At 40.6% G+C, this 24,899-nt stretch overlaps 1 protein-coding gene across 5 annotated transcripts in view; it reads left to right on the forward strand.

The window, feature by feature from the left end:
• DPP6 (dipeptidyl peptidase like 6) overlaps positions 1–24,899 on the forward strand; it is a 1,159,861-nt gene that overhangs the window by 1,094,386 nt on the left and 40,576 nt on the right. For all 5 annotated transcript variants that reach the window (XM_072153926.1, XM_072153928.1, XM_072153925.1 and 2 more), the window contains 5 exons: positions 3,921–4,044; positions 11,086–11,124; positions 16,691–16,798; positions 18,848–18,939; positions 22,854–22,901. In XM_072153926.1, coding sequence (XP_072010027.1) covers positions 3,921–4,044; positions 11,086–11,124; positions 16,691–16,798; positions 18,848–18,939; positions 22,854–22,901 — 411 coding nt within the window. The remainder of the gene's footprint in view (positions 1–3,920; positions 4,045–11,085; positions 11,125–16,690; positions 16,799–18,847; positions 18,940–22,853; positions 22,902–24,899) is intronic.

Genomic DNA, 24,899 nt, shown 5'->3' on the forward strand with positions numbered 1-24,899 from the left:
TGTAAGTGCATTGTCTTGCGACACAATTTGATTGTTAAATCCTGCGCTCAGTCCGAATCAGTTGGATCGTCCGATGGCCTGGCCCCTGATTTGTATTGCATGGAAGCCAGTGCAGCTGCGCCAAAAAACGATCGGGTGCGTCACAATCCCAGCGCAGACACCTTTTAAATACCTGTCCAAGTCGTGCAAACCCCCAAAAAGGTGCAAAGACTGACAAAAAGTGCAGCGTGCGACCCTTAGTAAATGAGCCCCTATGTTGACTAGTCATGACATTACCCGGCTCTCAGGAGATGTCACTCACATGCATTTGGCCTCTGTATAAGGCAGCAGACTGCTCCTTTGTGTATATTGTGTATATTGTGTATATTGAACTTGGAACAAAGTTTGTCCGTGCTGAGGAACTTCAGAGCCCCTGAACAAGCTGTGCTGTGCGCTGGGCTGACTTTTTCTTTTCTTCTTAACAAAAAAACTGTAAAGGTTTTTTTTTCCACAAACCAATAGCTCTTAAGATGTAAAACAACTTTGGCTATTATCTTTGTTACCTATATCCGGTCGTTTCTTTGCTATACCGCATTGCTGCAGTAGCTGGTTCCTCTTGTTTATCAGTCGGCTTCATGGGAGGGGATTCTGCTCCCTGCTCACAGAGGAGGAGGTCATGTGACAGCTCTCTCTGTATATGTAGCTGAGCTGGATGCGTTCAGAACAGTGGGTATAGATGTCCCCTGCACAGAATAGTAAGGTACAAGATTTCCCCTGTTCCCAGTCTGTGGTTCTACAGAACTTTCTCTGTTTCTCCCTGCACCTCATGCTGCATCCCTTCCCCAACCTTGTCATCGGCAGTATCAGCTCTGTGCTGATAAGCTATTAACCATTAGTGCTCACACAGCACAGCCTATACATTTAATGTACCTGGTTTACTTCTTCCACATGTGATGGAAGCTGCCAGGCTGTCACCATATACATCCTGTATGTGCACTGTGCAGTGTTCAGTGGATTTACTTGTAGGAAACTTAATTGATTTAATTCTAAATTACTTTGAAAGAGAACACAAGGCATGATGGGATCTGTGGGCAAGCTAACTGGCCTCAGCCTCAGGGCATAGACTGACAGACATAAGTCTCCGCCCACTTCACCTCTGGTGAGAAAGATTTTTGTCAAACACTTTCAGAACAGAAAATGCCATAACTTTGGAAAGAAAAAGGTGAGCAGCACAATATGGGCATCATTCTGTTCATTTTTTAAAGTGGGAGTCACATATAATAATTTGGTAAAATCACTATAGCTTTACAGTTACACTTTAAGACCTCACGGAGATGTTCACTGGAACAATCTTTACCAATTTCCTAAAATAATGTCAATTCTAGACTCTCTTAGGCCAGCACCAAAGTACAATATCATAAAATCTGATCAGAATTTACATTGCATACAGTACATGTTACAATTTATACATAGGCCATTTGTTTATAAGCCCTAAAATACATAAATTTCTGATGCAGTAAAATTGGACATTACAATAAAAGCTTTTGCATTACAGAAAATCATAAATAGAGCTAATATATTTCCATAAAATATTCAGCATAACCACAACTCATATTATTGCATTTCCACATTACACGAGAGTCATCAGCACTGACTATTATCCTACTTCAATAATCAAGTCAACGTATGTATTATCATTCTCCCCCTACAACACATAAAAGAGCAGAGCAATGTATCAAAGTCGACATTTACTTATGTTGATACATAAACTTTGCAGCATTGGAGGACTCGCCTTTTTCCATTAGCAGAGCAGCACATTCATCTTTTAATCAGAAATGTCACTTTGTGTAGGGATATCCGCTCAGCCTCGCACTTGGATTGTACACCCAGTCCTGAATGATCAATCAGAACTGACTCCCAGTGCAAACCTATTAAATAAAGCTAATCTGAGTTCCTAGTAAGTACCACTGCTACATATCAGCGAGCAGTCTGGTGAAGGAGCTGGGAGAAGAATTTGGGTATTTAAAAAATAGGAATTGCAATTAGCACTCTCAGGGCTGTATTAAGGTTGGTGGAAGGGTGCAAAAATCTGGTGGGGCCGTCATTTGATGTAGCCCAGTGTTGCACGTTACATATCTAAATTATCAAAAATATTCTAAACTTTCTCCTACTTACATGTCACTGCTGATGAAGGCCCCCTTCAGAGTAAAGCGGTGGGGGCCTCTGGGCGCGCTCCCCTGGAGCCCTCCCATAATCCGGCTCTCACCACTTCTAATTTAGTTGTGTAGGATGTCATGTAAATTGAATATATATATATATATATATATATATATATATATATATATATATATTGGCAAATACATCAATGATACAAATCTATATTAACGCCATACTTTCTACCGTATTGAGAGCCGAGATCCATCACAGAGGTATTTGGCACCTAGTCACGGTGAGCACACAGTGTTTCACCACACCATGACAGAACCAAACAGTCAGGCCACATAATATAGAGGGTCCTCTATTTGGGCGGCTGCTCTGCTTCCTGTGGAGAGGGGAGGGGTGATGTGGGCTCCTCCTCCCTTCTTCATCGGGCCAGGTTCTGTGAGCAAAGGGCCTTGATGGTGAGCAAACGACCCTGAGCATTGGACCTTAAACTAGACAGCCTTCATTGTCACCAGATTTATCAAAATAAAGTAAATATACATTTTTATGTATCAGAACCACTTGTACCTCCCTATTCCTGTGTATCCACACCCCATTTTCACAGAACACATCCATTTTGTCCCTTTTGTCATAGTAGTTGTTTAAACACTTGTATTAAACCCTCTATAAAACTTTTGTCAAATATGGAACAATGTGGCATTAAATAAAGTTTTTAAGGTGCAGATTGTACATGAGAAGTAACACTGTTCCTGGTCATTATGTGACGTCCAGCAGCTCTCTTTGCTCTGTTCCTGTAGTTTGAGCTGCTGTGTGGAGATCTAACTGCTGTGATGGATTTCCTTTACCTCTATATAGAGTTTTCTTGTAATATGACACCTTAGTACATTACAAAAAAAAATGGAAAAGGAATTAGATTATAGATATTGGCCCACAATTACTAATGGCCATGCGCCAGTTTTCTGTTGGACTTTGCACATTCTTTTGGTGCAAACTGCTTGCGCAGGTATTTAAGAAGTGCCTGTGCCACATTTTGTGGTCCAGCTACACTAGGCATCATGCAACACAATTTTCTGCACTGAAATGGGCGTTCCGGTGCTCAGTCGTACCGTGTGCCATATTTATCATGCAAAGTTCGACAGAAGGTGCACCATGCCTCATGTTAAAGGTGCACGAAAAAAAAGTTGTTGCACTCTATCGGAGCAGTGCAGGGAGTGCCAGAATCATGCAGAACATGTGCCATAAATCCTGTCGCCCTCTCACACTACACAGGCTAACTGCACTTAGTACCGACTGCACTGTTCTTAGTAAATGTGGGTCATTGTAAAATTCCTTATATTGTTTTACAAGTTCATGAGCATTAGGCATACACAAACTATATAACATCCGTATCAGTAGAAGTCACGACACCACCACCAGTCAGCTGTTTAAGGGCACTGACTGGTGTGCGGGCCGGATCGGTGCCACACGTGTGGCACCGTATCTGCGCCGCTATTGCCATCTATGGAGACGTACATGCGGCCGCAAATTTGCACCCGCATGTACATCCCCGCAGACGGCCATGTGAATGTGCCCTAATACCGAATTTCACCCTCACAGGAGAAAAACTGTGCACCACATAGCCCTATTACATATCCTGGAGCCTGTTGCAATGTTTTCTTATTAACAGTAAGAATAAGCCTTTATACTGCACTGTTCTTCCCATCAAACATGACAAATATTAATTCATTAACATTCAAAGGCTTTACATTGAAAGTTAACAATTTGTCTTGTTGTTGTAGAGAATACTATATAACCATGGTGAAATGGGCAACCAATACCAAGGTGGCAGTCAACTGGTTAAACAGAGCCCAGAACATTTCCATCCTGACGTTGTGTGATGCGATCACTGGAGTTTGCACAAAGGTAAATAAATGTTTTATCTTTGAGGGTCTAGTTTTCTCGAAAAAGCTAATTAATAGAAGAGATTCTGAAATCTACGTGATAGATGGGGCACAGAGGCAAACGTTGACTACATAGCAGAATGTACTCACTTTCCGAAATGACTCTGTTATTTGGAGTAATGAATGTTCTTCAAATTACAAATTAGGGGCAAGGGGCATTATTGATTTTTGCTTGAGTTCTGTCAATACAACCTTCTGCTGTACGACAAGAAATGAGAAAAACAAGAAGCGAGGTAATAAACAAAAAACCTACAGAATATTAAAGACCTTTCCTACCTGAATAATATTTATGCAGAATCTGTTTGAACAGGAACTTGCACCATCGCCATCAAACCCGGTACCCTTTTATTGTGCCACTCCAGTACTTATTGATGAATTTTCCAGATCCCACCTTTCCCATGTAATCAATGGTCTACATTTATTAAGCAATTACGTCAGAATTCTTAGTTCATGCACTTCGGGCGCGTGCCCCACATTCATGAAGACCGTTCTCCGGTTATGTTTTTATTTTCATGATTCAACTGTCACTTGGGTGGAGCCAGGCATTCTCCGATCACATCCGATATCCTTTGTATGTGCCACCCCAGCCATTGTGGCATTGATGAAATTTCCAGCTCCCATCGTTCCCGAGTAATCTCTATTCAAGAGAACAAAAACCATAAATGTCTTTATTTTCACATGTCAACTGTCACATATGTGGAGCTAGGCAGTCTTCTTTAGCCCCTTACCACCCAATTGGCAATAGAAAGCCTAAATCGCATATTGACTACTGAAACCACCCTGTCTTGTACTGGATTTAGGTCTAATAGAAGAGACCAGATGATGGACTTTAGTTACTCTGGAACAGTGAGGGCTTTAGAGAAAACTCCAACTATGCTACAATCTATGAATCAGTGTCCATGAATGGATACAAAAAGTTAGAGTTGGTGAAAGTGGTGAAAGGTCCTTTTTACTACTAAGAACTGGAATGGGTACCACTGCATCCACCTTCTAAAGCTGCATCTGATCATCCAATGGGTGTTGTAGAGTTCCCCATGACTTGACCTTGAAGACAGATATTAGAGAAAGAAGAGCCTGACATGTTGGATAACTTTCTACTAGAGGAGTTTATCTTACTACTATTCTCAGTGTAGACCACACACATGGGGGCAGATTTACTTACCCGGTCCATTCGCGATCCAGCGGCGCGTTCTCTGCGGTGGATTCGGATCCAGCAGGGATTCATTAAGGCAGTTCCTCCGACGTCCACCAGGAGGCGCTGCTGCGCTGAAAAGCATCGGAACGCGCTCAAGTTCAAGTCCCGGCCTATTCCTAGTGAAGGTAAGTGCAAGCTCCGCAACATTTTTTTTGTTTTAAATGCGGCGGTTTTTCCGAATCCGTCGGGTTTTCGTTTGGCCACGCCCCCGATTTCCGTCACGTGCATGCCAGCGCCGATGCGCCACAATCCGATCGCGTGCGCCAAAATCCCGGGGCAATTCAGGGGAAATCGGCGCAAATCGGAAATATTCGGGTAACACATCGGGAAAACGCGAATCGGGCTCTTAGTAAATGACCCCCATGGAGTCTAATCATCCCTATACACATTTCAAGAAAACTGGCAAAGCCTGAAGATATTGATGGTCCCTCCAACAAATTTAATGTTGAGATTCAACTGCTGGATGTTTATGTTCTCTGGAGATCAGCTACTGCTAGAGACATCTGGCCTTTAAGCTCTCCATTCATTACCGATGCACATATAACCGACCGATTCTGCATATCTATAAAGAAGTTCGAAGAGACTATCAAATGTTTGGCCATCAGTTATTAATATGTATTGGACCTTTAAACAGACTCATTACTTTGCATATTTGCCTGACCACATAGCTATAAAGACTCTGATTGTACATGTAAGATATGATGGTTCACTTCAAGGCACTGTACTGACACTGCGGAAAGGGAACATGCATCCCATGGTAATAAGATATCTAAAAATATTTAGGCGGAGAACCTATTTAACAAGAATTTTAATGAAATGATATTCAACAAACCCTTCAGTAAATCATAGCCTCTAGTAACAAGTGAATTGTTGTAATGAGATTCCTCCTACCTACCTAACTGACTGCTCACTCAGCAAATCATTTTTTCCATGCAAAAGCCTCATTATAACCGAGGAGCTGAAAGTATCTGGAAACGTTACCGGAATGTGATGGGACCATCTGTGTGTAGATACATTCTTCTGACTTCAGAATTCAGCCTTTTGCTATATGACTGATATCTGACACGCTCTGGTAGTTTGGTCTGTTGGGGCTTGTTATTAGTCCCTCTTGTATTTAACAGAACGTAACTTAACATACATGTAACATATATGGTTAAGATAAAGACAAAGGGAAAACCTACCATGAGGAATATACCATCCGAAGTAGATCTGGTTGTTGATTCTTCTTACCTGCCTCTGCCCTAATCTGTAATTCAACAGTCATGGAACCTAATTTATTAAAAACTTTATGTTAGTAATATGTAAATTAAATGCAGAGGCTAATGGGGCATGTACTAGCCTGGTCGGGCACTGAGAGCTAAGGCCACACCACGCCCCAGTAGCCTCTGCAGTTAATTTACATAATACTAAAATAAAGTTTTTAACCGCTTAACGCTCTGCGCCGTAGCTCTACGGCGCAGAGGTATAAGGGATGTATGAAGAGGGCTCACGGGCTGAGTCCTCTTCATACAGAGGTGGGGGTTTTTGCATTTTGCAGAAAACCCCCACCGCTAATAACCGCGGTCGGTGCTTGCACCGGTCGTGGCTATTAACCCTCTCAACGCCGCCGGCAAAGTCACCGGCGCGTTTAAAAGACGACGGCGCACGGGCGCCGCCATCTTTTTTTACGATCGCCGCGCCCCCGAACGTCATCGGGGGGCGGCGATCGGTTACCATGGTAGCGTCGGGTCTTCTTTTGACACGAGGCTACATGGCTTATGCAGGTTCGTTACAATGAGCCAGTGGCAGTATATGGTAGGAGCGATCTGACCATCTAGGGTTAATGTACCCTAGATGGTCTAAAAAATAGTGAAAAAAAAAGTTTAAAAAATAAAAAAAATTAATAAAATATTAAAAGTTCAAATCACCCCCCTTTCCCTAGAACGGATATAAAACATAATAAACAGTAAAAATCACAAACATATTAGGTATCGCCACGTCCCAAAATGCCCGATCTATCAAAATATAAAAACGGTTACGGGTGGCGGTGACCTCCGAGACGGGAAATGGCGCCCAAATGTCCGAAATGCGACTTTTACACCTTTTTACATCACATAAAAAATGAAAAAAAAAATGATCAAAATGTCGCACAGACCTCAAAATGGTAGCAATGAAAACGTCGCCTCATTTCGCAAAAAATTACCCCTCACACATCTCCGTGCGCCAAAGTATGAAAAAGTTATTAGCGTCAGAAGATGGCAAAAATTTTTTTTCTTTTTTGTACACATTCGTTTAATTTTTGAAAATGTATTAAAACACAATAAAACCTATATAAATTTGGTATCACCACGATCGCACCAAACCAAAGAATAAAGCTGAGGTGTTATTTTGAGTGCACAGTCAAAGTCGAAAAAACTGAGCCCACAAGAATGTTTTTTCAGTTTTTCCACATTTGGAATTTTTTTTCAGCTTCGCAGTACACGGCATGTTAAAATAAATAACATTACGGGAAAGTAAAATTTGTTATGCACAAAATAAGCCCTCACACAGGTCTGTACACGTAAAAATGAAAAAGTTATGGATTTTTCAAGTTGGAGAGCGAGAAATGAGCCGAAAAACCCTGCGTTCTTAAGGGGTTAAAATATTAGGTAAGGTTCCAGGATTATTAAATTACAGATTAGGGCAGAGGCAGCAAGAGGAATCTACCATCAAATCTACTTCTGATAGTAGATTGCACATGGTAGGTTTCCTTTAAATAATCAAAGTATCGATATCGTTGTGTAATGAAAATATTCACAACCTTTCTATCATTTCTGATGTATGAACTCTGTGGTCTTGTTCTCATATATTAATAGCCACCAGTTTTATTTCTATTTTTTGTACTTTAGATCAACACAACTTATTGTAAAACTGATGCAAAGACTTGAGGATTGAAAACAGATGGAAATTGATATGTCTGAACAGACCCTTATAGGGATTTTTCCGCTAGTGATATTTAACCCCTATCCACAGGAGATGGGATAAATGATGGCTGGAGGTCTCTCAGCTGTAATCTGTAGGAATGGAAGTGTCACATGTGAATGAAGTTATGGTTTAAATGCTTTAACAGAGCTCAATTTCCTTCTATGGGACTGTCAGTGATAGTTATCTTGGAAATCTTATGGAAGTGAATAGAGCAATTATGCCATTACCCCATTAACATGGGCTAGACCAGGACTGATCACCAAGGGTCCCAGCAGAAGTCACCCATCCTGTGCATAATAGAGAAGGCTAGGAAGGCCTCTTCTAAAAAAACAAGAGATTTTCATCACAGGGATAAAATAACCAATTGTGGCATGTATCATGCCTTGTCTACACCACCTTCTATCCATGATGGGGCAATCTATTCCAGGCAGTACCCTGTATATCTGGTGCGTTGTGGACCGGTTGAAGGAAACTTCAAGACAGCCGCATGTATTGATAAATTCTTGTCAATCAATGTTTCAACTCAAGGAGACTAAAAACAAAAACGAAGCTATTTGCTTCTTTGTATTCTAGGATTAGTATTTCAACACTCAAATTTCTCCTTCTCTATTTGAAGAGGACCTGTTACCCTCAAAAACGGCACTAGGAGCTGCTTACTAAAGTAACAGCTCCTAGTGCTACAATAGTCCCAGCAGTGTTACACTAACGCTAGCAGACACTGCCGCGATGTACACTAGAGGGTGCAGGATTAAGGACACGCGGCAGTCAGGACTTTTTTATTACTACTTAGTTAGGGAGCAACGTCCAGAAACGGACAATTTTTTTAAATTTGAAGTTTCCTGTAATCCTCACCAGGGGATCAACAGGAAATAAAGTTGAAAACTAGGGCAATTTTTATCTAAGATTATGAGACAACTAGTGACAACTAGTCGACAGTGGCATTTAAAGGGCTACATCCTTCTTGGCACCACTAGCATGCCAGCAGCACAGGATGCTGCCATTTTGGGGGAGGATCGTTGCTCTGCACAACACACGTCAGAGCCAGTACTCTTGCAGCCTGTGGCCCACGATCAGTATTGGCACCGATCACAGGTGTCACGGATGGGGGATCCGAGTTCAGTAGCCAAGGCCGGACCTGATCAAGGTTTCAAAATTCGGGTTCCACTCATCACAAGAGATAACCTGTCTAACAAATCCATCCTAATATTATGATGTTCTGCATATTCTTTAATACTGGGAAATGCATCTAATTGGGACAGAAGAATCTGAAACATAAATATGTATATAATTCTACTATCATTAATACTCGGGAAGCAGTGAATTCAATTTACCCCATTTTCAGATAATGTAATGTCTTTTTTAATAGCTTATTCTTAGTCCTTCAAGCATTTCACTGGAGGTTTGTATGGCTGAGCCATTAGCATTGGAAATTTACTGTGACTAGTCACTTTCATATTCATTGATTTCAGCTTCTTTTTGGATATCATTAGCCACTTCCATACGGACAATAATGAGTTTCGCTGCATTATCTTACATTTTCTCTTCACAAAGAATGGTTGCTAGTAGCATCTATGCTCTGCATTGTAATAGATGATCAATGAGCGTAGTGTCTGCACCTCGCTGATAAAGCTTCCTGTGATGTTATCTTGGGAAACTGTTATTTATTTTTCAGTTTTAAGAAAATTGATGTGAAGCTTACCTATCGGGGCCACTATAAAGATGATGTTAGGGAATTGTATCAAGAGCAATTTTCTAGTTATGATAGGAAAAATACACAACTAAACGAGATTCAAAAATTCCTTGTCTTTCCTCTGGTGACTTGTTTATCTGGGCAAAAAGTTATAGTTTTTCTGTTACCACAAAATCTGACATCATTTATTGGGCACTTGTTTTTTACATTGACTAAATCTCTAAGATAAGCAAGTTATGTTGAGCTGCTCCCTAAAGTAAAGTACAATACATGGCAGTATAATACATCCAAGTATTTAATTCCCCTTTCCGGGGAAAACCAGTAACTAAAAGCTGTAAAATGATTACAAAAAGTATCCAGGCACCTTACATGAACTTTCCATGAAATCTTCGTTTAGCAAATAGTCACAGATATTTCATATACTTCACAATTCAGAAGATAAAATGAATCAAAATCTGCAAATATGAAAATTTAGCTACTTATTTCCTGCCACTGAATCTTCATTCGGCCATGAACATAAGAGTAATGATAGCTGATATTCCAATCAATTTGGGTCATTCCAGGGGGATCAGCAGCTTAGCAAATGCACATGGGCACTTCTCAAAATCGGGAAGTTAGATTTCAACTGGAGACCATCAATTTTTAGGGGTCAAGCAGTGGTTTACTCCCTATACCCTATTCAGCGCTGGCACCAGCAGTGGACATACCCGCGCAAGTGCCAGGGCCCAGAGCTGCTGGGGGGCCCACATAAGGCTGTACATAAGGATTCCATGGGGGTGAGGGGGCTTTATGTAAAATAACCATGAGGGGACTGTTTGTGATGATAAACTAGGGAATAATTTAGACAACAGGATTTCTGTTTTTTAATGCTGGCACATGAGTTGCAAAGGGGCCCATGGAGGCTCTGTTGCCCAGGGGCCTACCGAAACCTGGAGCCGACACTGTCCCTATTCATAACATAAGTGGATTTGCCATGTGTATGTACGAAAGGGGGGTAGGGGGGACATCTAATTTGCATGACTTGCCATAGCCTAATGATCTTTTAGTAGTTTTAAAGTAGCTTGAAAGTATATGAAAAAAAGAACATTTTGTCGATATACAGTAATCCATGGAAGGTAAATTCTATTAAAAAGTAAACTCCAGACTAAATGTGTATTTTCCATTTTTCCCTCCAGAAACATGAAGATGAAAGTGAAGCTTGGTTACACAGACAGGTAAGATGATTAATGAAGCTGATGATTCACAAAGCTAGAAAATATGGAACCTTGTTAAATTTCCATAAAAATTTTTAAGGAGTAACAGTACAATCCTTGCTGCTGTGTTTCTCACAACAGAAGAATGGGCTGCAAAGACTATAAACGGGCCAGTGGTCCACGCTGTCTTGTAATTTACAGTAGGTCTGAAAAGTATTCAGACCCCATTACGTTTTTCACTCTTTGTTTCATTGCAGTCAATTGGTAAGATCAATTTTTGCCCCCCCCCCCCCCCCTCCATCTTGACAGAAAAAAACAGAAATGTAGATATTTTTGCTAATTTATTAAACAAGAAAAACTGAGTGTGCGTTCACACGTGGCATTTACACATGCGTTTTCATCGAATCACAACTGAGAAGAGGAGGTTTGCCTAATTACATTGCTGTCAACAATGCGATAACAAAATGCATGCGCTAACATCACATTAACGCATGCGTTTTGTAAAAGCAATGTTGACAGAAATGGAATTAGGCAAATCTCCTCTTCTCAGCTGTTATAATGTTTTTGAAAATGCAAGCACTCTGAACGCACCCTGAAACATCACATGGTCATAAATATTCAGACCCTTTGCTTGAGATAGTTCTACTCCTTCATTTAAGTCCGGTTGTGTTTAATTAAACTGATGGGATTTGATTAGGAAAGGCACACAACTGTCTATATAAGACCTCACAGCTCACACTGCATGTCATAGCATATAAAAATCATGAGGCCTAAGAAACTGTCCATGGAGCTCAGAGACAGAATTGAGGTAAGGCACAGATCTGGCCAAGGTTACAAAAGAACTTCTTCAGCATTAAAGGTTCCTAAGAGCACAGTGGTCTCTATAAACCTTAAGGAGAATAAGTTTAGGACAACCACAACTCTTCCTTGACCTGGCCATCCAGCTTAACTAAGCAATCGTGGGTGAAAAGCCTTGGTAAGAGAGGCTGGCAAAAGAAAACTGTAATGGAGCTCTGGGATTGCAGAAGGGAGATAGGAGAAAGTTCAATAAAGTCATCTATCACTGCAGCCTCCACTAGTCAGGGCTTTATGGCAGAGAGTGTTGAAAGAAGTCACTCCTCAGTGCAAGACATATGAAAGCCACATTGAGTATGCAAAAAAACACATGAAGAACTCCAAGACTTTGAGAAATAAGATTCTCTGGTCTGATGAGACGAAGATTGACGTTTTTGGTGTTACTTCTAAGCGGTATGTGTGGAGAAAACCAGGCGCTGCTCATCACCTGCCAAATACAATCCAAGCAGTGACACATGGTGGTGGTAGCATCATGTGTGTTTTTCAGCTTTAAGAACAGAACCACTGGTTGTAATTGAAGGAAAGATGAATGTGGGCAAGTACAGAGATATCCTGGATGAAAACCTCTTTGAAGAGTGCTCTGGACCTCAGACTGGGCAGAAATTTCAACTTCCAACAAGACAATGACCCTAAGCACACAGTTAAAATAACAAAGCAGTGGCTGCAGAACATCTCTGTGACTGTTCCTGACTGGCCCAGCCAGAGCCCTAAACCCAATTGAGCATTAGCATAATTGTAAAAGTTAATTCTAGAAGGAAGGAGGCCATGGATAACAAATATAAGAAGATTACTATAGTCATAATGCCTGGCTCTATGAGTAAGTGTCCCTGACTTATCATACTTGATTATGATGGTAGATTTCCTTTAAGTCTAATTGAGAAAATAATTCCAAAATACATTAATTAACCACCAGATACAGGAGCCATTGTTTGCTGCTGCTGTAGCAGTTAGGAGGAGAGCCGTGATTGGTTGCTATTCTTCCACAGGTTATTAATATGAGCTCTGAGCTTTAATTGGTTACTATAGGCAATGAGTATAAGACAACTTATGTGTGAGGTCAATGGATGGGGAAATAGAGAAGGTCCGAGACAGTCACTGAAAGAGACAGCCAGAGATAGTCGGAGACAGTCAGAGACAGAGAGGAGAGAGAGACAGTCATAGAGAGCAAGATAGATATATATAAAATATTTTTTGTTAACCCATTCTATTTTGTTATAGCTAAGAGCAGTTATTTCCTATCACGCGCAATGCAGGGATCTACAGCTAGGACATATATATAAAAAATACAACAGTTTTTTTTAACCAAAGATGGTGACATGGAATGTTTTTTTAAAAAAATCAGCACAAATTGTAAAAGAAAATTCTTACAAAGTTGAAAAAGTAACTACGGTAACTTGTCAGTTACACTTTGCCATATGACACACTGATAGACTCAAATCACTAAATGCAGACTGAAGGCTCATCCTCTTAACCAGAACTGGCTCTTCATAATACGTTTACAATACTTAGCAATTAATTTGCAATCGAAATATATAGTATCAATTAGTAGATGTCATGTGAAATCATTAGGGATTAATGTGGCACATAGATATGACAGAACAAACCAGCGTTCTCCTCTTCCAATTACTTTAGATTAATCCAAGAAAAAACTAATTTGATCATAATGAGCTTCAATCTTTTGATTTCCATCTTTTTGGTGCTGGATTAATGAGCTTCCGTTAGATAAAATAATCAGTCACTTGAAATTGTATCCATTTAATCTATTAAAAAAACTCCAAATTTTAATATTTTTGACATTTTAAAGACTAGGGTCAAAACACAATGGGGTAGATTTACTTACCCGGCCCATTCGCAATCCAGCGGCGCGTTCTCTGCGATGGATTCGGGTCCAGCCGGGATTCACTAAGGCAGTTCCTCCGACGTCCACCAGATGTCGCTGCTGCGCTGAAGAGCATCGGAACGCACTGGAGTACACCAAGCCGGGCTGAGTGAAGGTAAGCGCGTGCCGAGTGAAATTTTTTTTTTCACATGCGGCGGTTTCTCCAAATCCGTCAGGTTTTCGTTCTGCCACGCTCCCCCCCCCCCCCCCCCAATTTCCATTGCGTGCATGCCGGCGCCGATGCGACACAATCCGATCGCGTGCGCCAAAATCCCGGGGCAATACAGGGAAAATCAGCGCAAATCAGAAATATTCGGGTAACACGTCGGGAAAACGCGAATCTAAAACTGTTAGAATTGAATGATTTCCTGCTTAAAGGGAACCTGTCACCACATTTATCACAAATACAGCTAGTGATAGGTTTCGATAGAGATCTATTAACTAAATGCTAGCTTTTCTTTTAGCTAAAAATTGTTTCCATTTCACCCCTATAAAATCGACTTTGTTACCTTACTTATCTTACCTTTCCTTTAAAGCATCAATCTCCATGTCCATGTAACATTCTGCATTTGTTCTGGCTACATTCTCAGGCCTTCCATATTGGTGACATAATTAGGTTGTAGGCTATTTTAGCTGAAAAAACAGCTCCCATCTTATTCTGAAAATAAAATTATTTTAGTATTTTCAGTTCATTTTAGTTATAAAAACATCATCAACTTTTTGTTGATCGAGAACAATCCTTTAGGTTCAATTTGACACTTTTTGTCTTGTAATACTGGGCCTTACCACAATACCAAGATCTTTCCTGACCAAGTCATTTTGAATATCTACTACTTGAGGACCAGTGGGATATTATACACTGATAGGAGTTCCAGGGTGATAAAGTCCTGATGATCTAAAATGCATTATTTCCTTTTTGTCCTTCAAAATATTCTATGTGAAAATCATGTCAACTGATAAAGGAGTTTAATGGAAACCTACCATGAGGAATCTACTATCAGAAGTAGATTTCTCCTGCCTGTCTCTGCCCTAATCTGTAATTAATAATCCTGGAACCTAACTTGTAAAAAACTTTATTTTAATAATATGTAAATTAACTGCAGAGGCTACCGGGGTGTGTACTAGCCTTCCCGGGCATTGTGAGCTACGGCTAGTACACGCCCCAGTAGCCCTTGACGTTGATTTACATATTACTAAAATAAAGTTTATAACAAGTTACATTAGGTTCCAGGATTATAAATTACAGATTAGGGCAGAGGCAGCAAGAGGAATACAAGCAGATTCCTCATGGTAGGTTTCCTTTTACTAACACTCAATTTTGACAATTTTGGGACATTGATGCCCGTCTGAATATTTACTACATGTGGTCCAGTGGATATCTTATCCACCAATTGGTGGCCCATAGTGATGAAAAGCTTTTTTGTACTTTTTAATTCCATGGTTACAATCCACAAGTTGTTACTTTGAGAGTTGGAACTTTCAATCTTGAAATCCTGTGAATTTAGTCTTCTTTTCCAGTTGAAGTCCTTATACCGTAATGTTTCTACGTCAATGCTCCATTGATGAAAGGAGCTCAAATAACTTGATGACCCTCTTTGCTTTCACGTTAATCCCGTAATAATCCACTAAGATCTTTCTAAAGCCAGTCTCTCTGCTGCTTCTATCCTTTATTAGTTTCTTGTACAAATTAACTTTGTTAAAAGACATCTAACATCAGTTTTTGATAGTAGATGTGTCCTAATAAGAAGTTCCTGAGGAACATCCTTCCTCAGGACTTCTTTTATTATAACTCTATATCCTGCGATCCCGGAAATATAGAGTTATAAAAGTTATGCAAATTCCCCTGGGGCGCTCAAGTTATGTCACTTTCAAGGATGATGTAGCCTCAGGGAGCCTTGTATTTTAATGCATGTATTCCTGCCATAGCTGCTCCGCCTGCCCGTCACCTATCTATGCGCTGTGAGGGGGAGGGACCTCTAGTGCTATGGAGGGAGTACATACATTAAAATACTAGGCTCCCTGAGGTGTTAAGTTAATGTAGCCTGAGCACTCTAGTGTAATTTGCATAACTTTTATAACTATATATTTCCAGGATCACATAGAGTTATAACAAAAGAAGTCCTGAGGAACATCTTTCGGCAGGAGCTTCTTATTAGGACACATCTACCAACAGTAAACTTGATCCTGTGTCCATAAGTTTTGTTGTATTATTAGTATGTGTTATATGTGTTAAAGTTTGTTTTACCATAGCCCCTTTTCAACTGCATTTAACTGGTTTGGCTAGGTTTGGGTTGTAACTGTGCAACTTTGGGGACTATCTAGTTGCCTTTCCACTGAAGAAAGTACCTGCTGCTCCTTCTGATCACACAGCTGAAGCTGACCAATCACCGCTAAACAGCTTGGGCATTTGATACTTTAATACCTTCCAATCATTTTGTACCTAGTTGAAGTAGGTGCTCAAAATGTACCCAGTGCCAAGTACTTTCTGTTCATTTTTTCAGTTGAAAAGTTACCAAAAAGTTTAGAACCAAACCAAAGCAATCAGCTTCCGTGCATTGGAAAAGCTTTATATGTGATCCTGTGTTTTTACATCCGATTAGAATTTCTCACAAGTTTCTGCAGGATCAGATTTATAGTAAACTCGATTCGACAAGGACATACAGTTTTGTTGCAGCCACATATTACCTGTGCGGCATCATTAAGCTGGGAGAAATGAGACTACAGTACGGGCAATAACAGTTAACGCTACACAAGTCTTTTTCCTACAGCTCAGATTCAAGTGTTTAGCTGAACCATTAGACTATTGATTTTTGCCTCATGAATGCTAACGCTTCTGTCTTGTCTCTATTTCAGAATGAACAGCCAATCTTCTCAAAGGACGGCAGAAAGTTCTTCTTTGTGAGAGCAATCCCACAGTTAGGTCGGGGGAAATTTCACCATATCGCCGTTTCCTCATCACAAGTAAGATATTGATTCCCTCAAGAAAGGGATTGTGAGTAAAGATACAGTATGTTCGACACTTTATTGTACTACTGTATTTTATACCTTTAATAATTTATGGTTCAAACTATGCTTTTTCTCTTTTTTTTTTTTTTTTACTCAATATGAACATTAATATAAATTTATATAAATAAATATAAATAATAATATTTAAAACTTCATTAAAACTTAAAAATTAAAAAGATACAGTTTACTAAAGCCCCTGCGCCAGTGTTCTGTCGGACTTTGCGTTTTCTTTCATGTGCAAACTTCTTGCAAACAACAATATTAACATTTAAAAACACCCATTTTAAGGGATAATACAGTTATGCAATATTGTAATGTAGTATCATATTGGATAGGGATGAATAATGCCATGGGTCCTTCAAGTCAAACCTAAAACCCTTAAAAATCCGAAATTGACACAAAACTATAAGGCTGAAGCCAATTGGTCCATAGTGGGAATAAATTTCCTTCCGACTCAAGTATGTTTGTCATATTAAGTCAACATTTGCATTATTGCAACTGTCTTTTTGTTTACATTTTGTTTACACTTCATAGTTTATAAGATCTGTGTCACTTCAGAAAGCCTGTTATACCATGTCTGATAAAGGGACTTAAGCTGTCCTGAAAAATTGCTTGTAGCATCTTTATATTTCAGTTTTGGCCATTAAAAGCTATCACTTTATTTGACCTATCAAAGGCAACAGGCCCCTTTTTATACTCGTTAATTATGTTAACCATCACAACATTCAGGGGAAGATAATTCCACAATCTAACTTACTTCTATCACCATGATTTACTTAGCCCAAAACATATCTGCTTTGTAATGTGCATGTTTGCTCACACATGCCATTAATAACTTTAATTTTACTGAACAGCTTTTCCTTCCATAACAAAACATAACTGTTGAAATATGCAAATGAGCCTGAAATACCTTCTATTAAGACACTATGGGGCAGATTTACTTACCCGGTCCCATGGCGATCATGCGGTGCGTTATCCGACGAGGATTCGTGATTCACTAACATTGTGCATCTGAGTTCCTGCATGTGTCGCTTTCTGTGCCGAGGTCCGCCGGAGTTCACCTTCTTTTTCCTGGTGCCTGTGAGTGCTGATCTTGCGACACAATTCTTTTTTAAAATTCTGCAGTTTGTCCGAAACCATCGGGTTGTCCAACAGCCATGCCCCCCAATTTCTGTTGCGTGTAAGCCGACGCTGATGTGACACAATTCGATCACGTGCGCCAAAAACCCGGGCCAATTCAGGGCAAATCGGAAATATTCGGGAAACCCGACAAAAGTGCGGTGTTCGGACCTTTAGTAAATGAGCCCCTATGGGTCCAAAGCTGTATAAATATAACAGTCTCTACAAGTCTTGAATTCTCTTCTTGCATATTCTCTTCCTTCAAGCTTCTTGGGGAATGTAAGATGCGTCCCTTCTGTCTGATTTCAATCTGCGGTTTCAGATGACCCTCAAAGGTCCTGAAATGGCTCTTCTGTACATCTGTATTGAGAGCAGGAGCAGATTTCATAGGTGAAGGTCCAACTGAGCATAAATCTTGGTGGGTAGTTTTGGTGGACAAAGGGCCCCCTAGAAGTTTTGGGCCCAAACTGCCTATATTATAATCCACTACTGTGCCCTCTGCTACACTTTCACCAACCATTCTCATTCTTCACCTTTAGTTGCTGTGTATTTGGAGCCCTGAGGAGCTTCGCTACCATCACACTGAAGCACTTCAGCCTAATTTTCATATTTCTAAAGTTTTGGTATGGAATTAGCAGCAGGACATAAAAAACAAAGGCATGAGTGATGTGTGTGCACACAGCCTTACATAACATAGCAGTTAGTTTGGGTAGATAAATCGTGATGATGGATTCCCTTCAAGCGATCTTCCTCTAGTTTGTGCGCATTGACGTGGCCACAGCATTAAAGTCTCATCCTGTTTGCCATAAATGATATACTTTTTTATATTTATCTTCATTCTAAAAGCATTGATTTTTCATTTCAACGGTTTTATTCATCTTTTAGGCCAACAACAGTAATGACAATTTACAGTCTATTACCTCAGGAGACTGGGATGTTACAGAAATTCTGGCATACGATGAAAAATTTCAAAAAATGTAAGTAGATGATACAAAGCACAAGCCTATTACATTACCCTCATAACTGGTAACGACAGCCAGTGGCTACAAAAAGCAAAGGCATCCAGAAAGTACATATAGATACACAATGAGCAAATTTCTGGCATATGACACATCATATTTATATTACATTCAACAAAACCTTAAAGGTCCGTGATGTATAAGAATAAATAAGTAAATTCAAATAAAGAAGCAATGGAATTCGAGTACTGTTTTAAACAAAGTTGCAGGATGACGTATCCAATGTAATTAAATTTAACAAATTTATCGGTTATCTGTGACCGGATAAGCAGCCTTTCTATTCTTTTTTTTTCAAATGATTTTAGATCTTCCACCTCTACTAAATTGTGAACAAAAGTAAGAGTCCTGTATAATCGTTCTTGTAGCTTGTACTGACAGGACACAAACAGCAGTCCGTAGACAGGTCGTTGTCAGCGTAACTTGGCGTCTTCAACAGGTCCCGGTGACAATGTCTATAAAGGCTGTCAGGCACCTTGAGCATCAGCTCTCAAGAGCGAAATTAATTAGACAGGTGGAATTTTCTTATCTGGTTCGTGTCCTTAGATAAGAGCCCTGGAGGTGTCTGGTGGCTGTTCAACCTTCCTTCCTCTGTAAGGAAATACACATATTCAGTAGAGCGTAATATTGGAGAATTGCATGATATTGGAAGAAATATGCTTCATCCCTAACCACTAAGACGTGTCTGTGTCTATCGAGAAGCTTCAAGTTAAGAGAATTTATTACTGAGCAGTTTCAATAATGATTCAAATAAGAGGGGAAAGCAATACGGCAAAAAGTTCCCTGTGACTTGAACTTAGAACAAGTTACACTTAGAGCAGTTATTAACAGACATTCCAGCAAATGCCCTCAGTATCTAGATAGTCCAGCTCATACCCCACTATCAAGGGAGTCCAGCACATGCTCTCTGTATCTATGTAGTCCAGCACATGCCCTCAGGATCTATGAAGTCCAACACATTCCCTCAGGATCTATGTAGTCCAGCACATGCCATCAGGATCTAGGTAGCCCACCACATCCCTCAGTATCTTTTTAGCCCAGAACATGCCCCCAGTATCTAAGTAGTCCAACACATGCCCCCAGTATCTAAGTAGTCCAACACATGCCCTCAGTATCTAAGTAGCCAAGCACATGCCCTCAATATCTAGGTAGTCCAGCACATGCCCTCAGTATCTAGGTAGCCCAGCACATGCCTTTAGTATGTAGGTCCAGCACATGCCCTCAGTATCTAGGTAGCCCAGCACATGCCTTTAGTATGTAGGTAGCCCAGCACATGCCCTCAGTATCTAGGAAGCCCAGCACATGCCCCCAGTATCTAGGAAGCCCAGCACATGCCCTCAATATCTAGGTAGCCCAGTACATACCCTCAGTATCTAAGTAGCCCAGCACATACCCCCAGTATCTAGGTAGTCCAGCACATGCCCTCAGTATTTATTTAGCCCCGCACATGCCCTCAGTGTGTAGGTAGCCCAGCACATGCCCTCAGTATCTAGGTAGCCAGGCACATGCTCTCAGTATCTAGGAAGCCCAGCACATGCCCTCGGCATCTAGGTAGTCCAGCACATGCCCTCAGTATCTAGGTAGCCCAGCACATGCTCTCAGTATCTATTTAGCCCCGCACATGCCCTCAGTGTTATGGTAACCCAGCACATGCCCTCAGTATCTAGGAAGCCCAGCACATGCCCTCAGCATCTAGGTAGTCCGGCACATGCCCTCAGTATCTAGGTATCCCAGCACATGCCCTCAGTATCTAGGTAGCCAAGCACATGCTCTCAGTATCTATTTAGCCCTGCACATGCCCCCAGTATCTAGGTAGCCCAGCACATGCCCTCAGGATCTAGGTAGGCCAGCAAATGCCCTCAGTATCTAGGTAGCCCAGCACATGCCCTCAGTATCTAGGTAGCCAGGCACATTCTCTCAGTATCTAGGAAGCCCAGCACATGCCCTCAGTATCTAGGTAGCCCAGCACATGCCCTCAGTATCTAGGTAGCCAGGCACATGCTCTCAGTATCTAGGAAGCCCAGCACATGCCCTCAGTATCTAGGTAGCCCAGTACATGCCCTCAGTATCTAGGTAGCCAGGCACATGCTCTCAGTATCTAGGAAGCCCAGCACATGCCCTCAATATCTAGGTAGCCCAGCACATGCCCTCAGTATCTAGGTAGTCCAGCACATGCCCTCAGTATCTAGGTAGTTCAGCACATGCCCTCAGTATCTGGTATCCCAGTACATGCCCTCAGTATCTAGGTAGTCCAGCACATGCCTTTAGTATGTAGGTAGTCCAGCACATGCCCTCAGTATCTAGGTATCCCTGCACATGCCCCCAGTATCTAGGTAGCAAAGCACATGCTCTCAGTATCTAGGTAGTCCAGCACATGCCCTCAGTATCTAGGTAGTTCAGCACATGCCCTCAGTATCTAGGTATCCCAGCACATGCCCTCAGTATCTAGGTAGTCCAGCACATGCCTTCAGTATCTAGGTATCCCTGCACATGCCCCCAGTATCTAGGTAGCCCAGCACATTCCCTCAGTATCTAGGTAGTTCAGCACATTCCCTCAGTATCTAGGTAGTTCAGCACATGCCCCCAGTATCTAGGTAGTCCAGCACATGCTCTCAGTATCTAGGTAGTCCAGCACATGCCCTCAGTATCTTGGTAGCCCAGCACATGCTCTCAGTATATATTTAGCCCAGCACATGCCCCCAGTATCTAGGTAGCCCAGCACAGTTGAATGTTAAACCTAATACTAACCTTAAAGTGAATCCCATCCCTATTTTTTTTTGCTAAAATGAGATATGACTTTTTTTATTAAAAAAAAAAGTTTAAGAGGACTAGAGATGGTAACATACCAAACTAACTCCATGATGATTGTAACAACATTGGTTTGTTTCAAGGGAATCAGAAAAAAATTTGGATTCCATTTGGTGCCAGAAAACTGTCTGATTTTTACCAAATCCAGGTAAAGATGAATAGATTCATTCATCTCTAGTATCCACAGCCTCCATAACTAAATGTTGCAGCTATGATGTGAATTCCTATAAACCTAATGATACAATTCTCCATCCTGGTAGAACCTGAAGATATTGAGTAATACAAGGCCATCCATTTCCAGCTATAATGTCACATAAATAAAATGTGACTTTACTCAGTTTCCAGTTACCATACAGAGACAGCGTTTTGTGTGTATAAGGTCACAGATTCTTGACTCCTGAGGTCTGACAATCATTGAGAATTCACAAAGGTTTCAATGAGAGACTGCAAATCTTTTCATCAATCTCAGCTTCCCACGTCTTTTCAGGAGGAAGCACATCTCAGTGCCCGTTGTTGTCAGGGAAGAAGAAAACGATTGCAAAATTCTAGGTCACTTTAAAAGGAAGTCACAATTTTGTCATCTTGACAATGGGAAAGATTTGTTAAGTGAGAATGAACTGAGAAGATGGCTGAAACATCCGGCTGCACTCGGCAATTTGTCATCTTGCACCTCTAATTATTCTGCTTCGTAAAACCTGACGCGATTCATATGTCTTGGAATTTTGGCGAAAGAAAATTAAAATGCCGATTACTTAAGACTAATGATCAGCGAAAATAATGAAAGGGAAAGAATCTATTTTTCATGTTGCATTAAATAATCCTCTTCATATAAAGGAGATTTCAGATCAAACACTGACATTGTATCGGAAAAAAACGGATTAATGATCCGGGACTGAGCGTGTAAAGGAAAGTAGTTCAAAGTCGTCGCAGTTTCCCCTTCAGCGTTTTAGGCTTTAATTATTTTTTTTTACCTTTATGGCTATAACAACCTGCTGTTACTTTGTGTCTTTTATGTCAGACATATATTTTCTATTCCCTTTTTAATCTGTATTTTTAATTTCATGTAGCTACTTCCTCAGCACGGAAGACTCCCCTACACGCAGGCAGTTATACAGGTAAATAGACTTTGATCTCTTACATTGTGCCGTGTTATAACCACAGGGTATAAATGTGGAATGTCTTCTTTTAGAAAGTTGTATGAATAATGTTACCATCTGTAAGAGTGATATATAATACTGTATAATGCCGTTTTCAATTTGTGTCGATTGGCTTTATTAATTTTTAATAGCCGGTTGATTGTATCTTCTAGCTGTTACTATTAGCTGTAAAATAATTTTTGGTTCACCAGTCTGGTTAATAATTCAGGTGGTGGTGGACAGGTTGTGAAGTAACTTCTTGCTCTGCTGATAATAATTGCTATATGCTTTAGGATAGGTCATCAATATAAGATCAATGGGGGTTTGACACTCACCATTCCCATTGATCAGCAGTTGCGGTGTTGTAGTGAGCTTCCTTGATCTGCCATGTCATGTCTATTCATCAAAATTGCCAGTTTGCATTTCAGTCCCATGCCAGAGAATGGGGATGAGCTGAAATACCAACCAGAGCCACTATAGAATATATAGCGCACTTCAGTCAGTGTTCACAGCACCCAGGTCTGTGTGCGGAACCAATGTTTCATACCTTAAAGGAAACCTACCATGAGGAATCTACCATCAGAAGTAGCTCTCATGGTAGATTTCTCGTACCTACATCTGCCCTAATATTTATGTGACCTAATCTAACTTTTAAAATTTTTTATAAAAGTAATATGTAAATTACCTGGAGAGGCACTGGGGTGTGGAGTAGCCTGGCCATTCACAGAGGTTATTCCACGCCCTAGTAAACTCTCCAGGGTCATCCACTGGAGAGGCTAGTGGCACGATTAGTAACCTCAGTGCCCGGTGCCCAGCCAGGCTACCCCATGCCCCCATAGCCTATCCTAGTAATTTACATATTACCTTTATAAAGATTTTTAAACATTAGATTAGGTCTTAAGATTACTCAAATATATATTAGGGCAGATGTAGGGACGAGGAAACTACCATCAGATCAGCTTCTAATGGTAGATTCCTCATGGTAGGCTTCTTTTTTTATATGCACCATTAGTTTCAAAGTTCTTTTTTATTAAGTGTTCATGTGCACATATGTCATTCAGTTCCATGTACAAAGTTGAGGAGCCATGCTTTAAATCTTTGTATACCTCCAATCTCATATGCTTTAAGGGTTTTTTTTCCCTATATGAAACCATCAGAAGAAAAAAAGTTCAATCTGACTTTATTATACAAGGTTTTAACCTATCCCCTGACCTTGATTCTATGGGAGAGAATCTCAATACACACGTTCCAACAAGGCCTTTGGATCTAGGTCAGTTTACAGAAGCTAAATGTTTCTATGCTAAAGAAACAGACATTTAAACATTTATGGAATATCCACAGGTTATAACATAATTATCTAATAGATGTGACTTTCATATCTAGAAGTCACACCTCTCTCCATGTGTCTGTCCCACTAAGTACAGGCAGTTCCTGGGTTACATACAAGATTGTCTAGGCTCTTTAGGTTTGTTTTTAAGTTGAATTTGTATGTAAGTGGGACATAGTAAATTTTATAATTGTAACGTCAGACAAAAAAATTTTGTCCCTCTGACAATTGGATTTTCAAAGTTTTGTGCTGTCATTGGAAAAAGGTTAATTGCAGCCGGAGACTCATAGTAAAGCATCCAGAGAACATCACCATGGGTCACAGTGGGCAGAGAGGTCTAGTAAAGCATCCAGAGAACATCACCATGGGTCACAGTGGGCAGAGAGGTCCGTTTGTAACTAGGGGTCGTCGGTAAGTTGGGTGTCCTTAAGTTGGGGGCTACAAAATTCACTTCAGAGCTTGAATATTTCTAAGTGACTTCATTAGACGTGCCATAAAGTCTAAGTTGAAAGTTACTTGTTAGGGCTCATGGTAAGGTCAAGGAGACACCACTCATTGAACCACACTAGTGATGGTTCTGTATATCATATATTGAACCCTAAAACATTATAATAATAATTCTAAGGCCTCATGCACATAACTTGTATACG

The sequence above is a fragment of the Engystomops pustulosus genome, chromosome 5 (genome assembly GCF_040894005.1).
Source record: "Engystomops pustulosus chromosome 5, aEngPut4.maternal, whole genome shotgun sequence".
Taxonomy (NCBI): Eukaryota; Metazoa; Chordata; class Amphibia; order Anura; family Leptodactylidae; genus Engystomops; species Engystomops pustulosus.